General features: G+C 37.0%; 1 protein-coding gene across 1 annotated transcript in view; it reads right to left on the reverse strand.

The window, feature by feature from the left end:
* Positions 1 to 2,646, reverse strand: part of FRY (furry homolog (Drosophila)) — a 153,591-nt gene extending 150,945 nt beyond the window's left edge. The window contains exon 1 of the mRNA XM_009327862.1: positions 2,363 to 2,646. Within this exon, the coding sequence (XP_009326137.1) occupies positions 2,363 to 2,423 (61 nt within the window). The 5' untranslated portion in view covers positions 2,424 to 2,646. The remainder of the gene's footprint in view (positions 1 to 2,362) is intronic.
* Between the last annotated feature and the right edge of the window lie 872 nt (positions 2,647 to 3,518).

Raw genomic sequence — 3,518 nt, forward strand, 5'->3', positions numbered from 1 at the left:
GGGGCTGGGCAGGCAGGCTGCCCGCCAGCCAGCCTCTGCCAAGCTAAACACACCCGGGCTGGGCCGCCCCCGCCTCTCTCTGGCCAGTGCAACCATCCCAGGCTCCCTCTTGAAGGAATCTGTAGGAATCTAATCAAATGCAAACTTGCCTTCTGTTCCTCAGGCAATTTTGGTTTAAATTGGCTACTAAGTTCAAAATTTACTATGGAGGGACATGCAGGAGAGATGGATGAAAGGCAGTGTGTGAGATCATGCACGCCTCACTGCCTGACGAAATTAAGTTTAAGAAAACCTAGTCACACTACCTGGGAGCTGCCACCCTTATCTTCAATCATCATGGCATTCAGCCAGGATTTTGAGACTGGAATTTAAATCTACATAGTCATTGTTAGCAGGAGGCCTTTTAACAACAATGCTGTTAGGTTTGTGACACAGGCGGATCTAATTTTTTTTTTCCAGACATCTAACTAAAAAATCAATTATTTGCACACTGTAATAGAGAAATGCAATTATTTGTGAGATTTGTCAGTGCACCAAAAATTTTTATTCTAGCTCTTCTCTGAAATATAGGACTGTACAGCCTTTCCCCTAAAGGAAAGTAAAAGGATATCCTGGGGGTTAACATCTATCATTGCTACAGCAATTACAGCAGTTATAGAAATGACTGACATGTGACACTGATTTAGTTCAAATTTTTAAAAGATCATTTTGTAGCTGCTAACTCCATATAAGCATCTTCAGTGTGGAAGTTAACATTGCCAACAGTGTGAGGGTTCTGAGTTGATCATGAGTTGGTCATGAACTATTATATACAGGTTTGGCTTTCTAATGCATCTTTTCAGTTCCATTATCTCAAGCATTTGCATATGCTTGATATTTGCATTGCAAAAATCTGGCCCAGTGACTAGACTATCACTGACATTTATACTGATGATGTATGAGCTTCCACAGAATATAGTTCCTTTTCCTAGACTGAGAGCCCTACAAAGCTCATTTAAAAAAAGTTGCCTCTGAGACATAAAACTGGAAATGAAGGACTCAAAATTTAAGAAACAGCTGCATTAAAGTCATCCATAATTGGTCCCTTTATGTTGACACATTATAATGTGGGCCTAAAAATAGCAATAAAAAGGATGTGCCCATTTTTGCCATCTGTACCAGTGAAACACTGCCCCATTAAACAAAAGGCATAATTTGCATTTGAGAAATCACCGCAAACGGTGATAGGGGTTTATGCAGAAGCTATCTGGTGGGGGTGGGGTGGGAGGAAGGCGTTATACTCATTTCTAAATATTTATTTAATTGACAAATTAAGTTTTTACTATCTGATTTCAAAATAATAATGATGTACAAAGAGAAGTACTAGAATGGACCACTGAAACATTTAGTTTGAACTCCTAACATATTGTAGGGTGCTGGTCACCACACAAGTACAGCATTAAACTAAACCCTTCACCTAGAGAAAAGTAGCTCATTCCCAAGGAGAATGAATGGTGATCCACACGCAGGAGACCATGGTAACCCTGATGCCCGAGGGCCCTGCAATAGCAGGGAATCTGCAGGTCAATTTTAGAAAGTTGTATACGTATCTAAATCTCCTATCCTAGGAAAATCTGTAAAAAAGATTAACTATGTTTGATCAACTATAAGATGTCTGTACCACTCTGGGGTGAAATTCTGTCTGAGGGCTACTTCTCTCAAACAACCCATTTTCTTGTTTCCAAGATACGTTCCCTATTTTTCTGCTGTATCTGCAATAAGCTGGATTTCAAATGATACTCTTTTCCTACAGAATATTTTCATTTAGTTCAGGCTACAACCATAAGATTTTCTCAATGTTATGTATTTTTAGAAAATTAAAAACAAGGAGTAAATATGGAAGTAGCAATGCAATATCACATATGGTTGTCACCACAACCATATACTATTGCCACAGAAAGGATTACTGAACGAAAATCACTGCTAATTTTTTTCTTGTATTGATCATTGCCCTGATCAGAGAAATAGTTGTAAAAAAGCACAGTAGTTTTAACGCACACACACACAGAGTCACTAAGCTGACAATGGGGATGAGTACAAAATTAAATTATCATTAGAGAGTCCTGCTATGATTTACACTACAGGTATTGTTCTTAAAGCTCTGCAATGAAGCAAAACAGAACGATCACAATGCACTAGCCAAGAGTCTGTGCTACACTGGATACAACTTCAGCCAAGCACAGTTACTGAATTTTTAGTATCTTTCAGCAGAAGAAACAGATTGCTTTTTTTCTAGTTAACTGTGTCAAATATACACTTTAGCAACAACAAACAAACTAGTAACACAAACCAAAACATGTATTTGCAGTATTTTCATACCTACCGAGTCCCTTAATAAAGCCGATCACGCTGGATTTTCTCCAACATGCTACTGTAATATCCATGAGCCTGTGAATACCTGAAAGGTTCCACTCCTTCAGTTAGAAAAGTTAGAATCTTTTTCTAACTAAAATCGAAAAGGAAACTAGTTGTTTCATAATCCTGTTTCATACTTCACTATAAATTTTTCAGCATTGAGGCAGACATTTCTTTTAGTTTTTTCATTTTGTTTTTTAATAGACAAGTGCTAAAGACCTACAGTGTGTGAGCTAGAGCAGGCCTCTGGATCAGATCAGCCTTTCCATAACCAAAGGGGTAATTTTTAGCTTCAGCATATGATGATGACCACTCACGGAGTGGCTGCATGTCTATATTTATCCACAAGTACATACTATGCTGACAGATTAGCGAAACTACTTCAGGCACTCCAAGAACATGAGACAGGATAATGGAGTTCGACATAAACAAACCATGCATGTCAAACACACATATTCTCATAGAACCCAAGCTGAAAGCAATTAGTATAGAAATGCAAAGCACAGAAACAACACAGGATGGGTTTTGTTTTGTAACTAAGGTCTTTTGGCCAAAAGCACATACAGTTTAAATTCCTTGCAATAAAAGCAATGCAGTATCTCTTCTTTTCCCATGCCAAGAGTCAGTGAGAAACCACATATCCTTAAGGATAATTATACATCTGCTGAAATAACTCTTAAGAAAATTTGCTTTGTTTTAAAACTGCAATTATAATATTAAAAAGAAAACACATTATTAAATAAAGCGTGAAGAATTTAATTTACAAGGATATGTTACATGTGCCAAGGTTACCAAAAGGTGGCTTTTTCACCCTTTGAAGGAGAACATTCCCAATTAGTTTGAGCTTGATAGACAAAGAGCATAAAATTGAAGGGAAACCTTTGCTGAAAGAAACAAACTAAAAGTCTAGCAGATCCATTTTTATCTTGGTGAAAGAAACAGTAAGATTCCCAAGGAAAATGTTATTCCAGCATATTAGTAAGATGCAGTAGTAGCACTATTTTAATGTAAGCATTATTTTCATAATTAATTTGCATGTTTCAACAAAAAATAACCATAAAGGCATAAAGTTAATCAATAAAACATAACAGTAATGATTTGCAAAATAGATGATAGGAAATACA

The sequence above is a fragment of the Pygoscelis adeliae genome, unplaced genomic scaffold, assembly GCF_000699105.1.
Source record: "Pygoscelis adeliae isolate BGI_AS28 unplaced genomic scaffold, ASM69910v1 Scaffold14, whole genome shotgun sequence".
Classification (NCBI taxonomy): Eukaryota; Metazoa; Chordata; class Aves; order Sphenisciformes; family Spheniscidae; genus Pygoscelis; species Pygoscelis adeliae.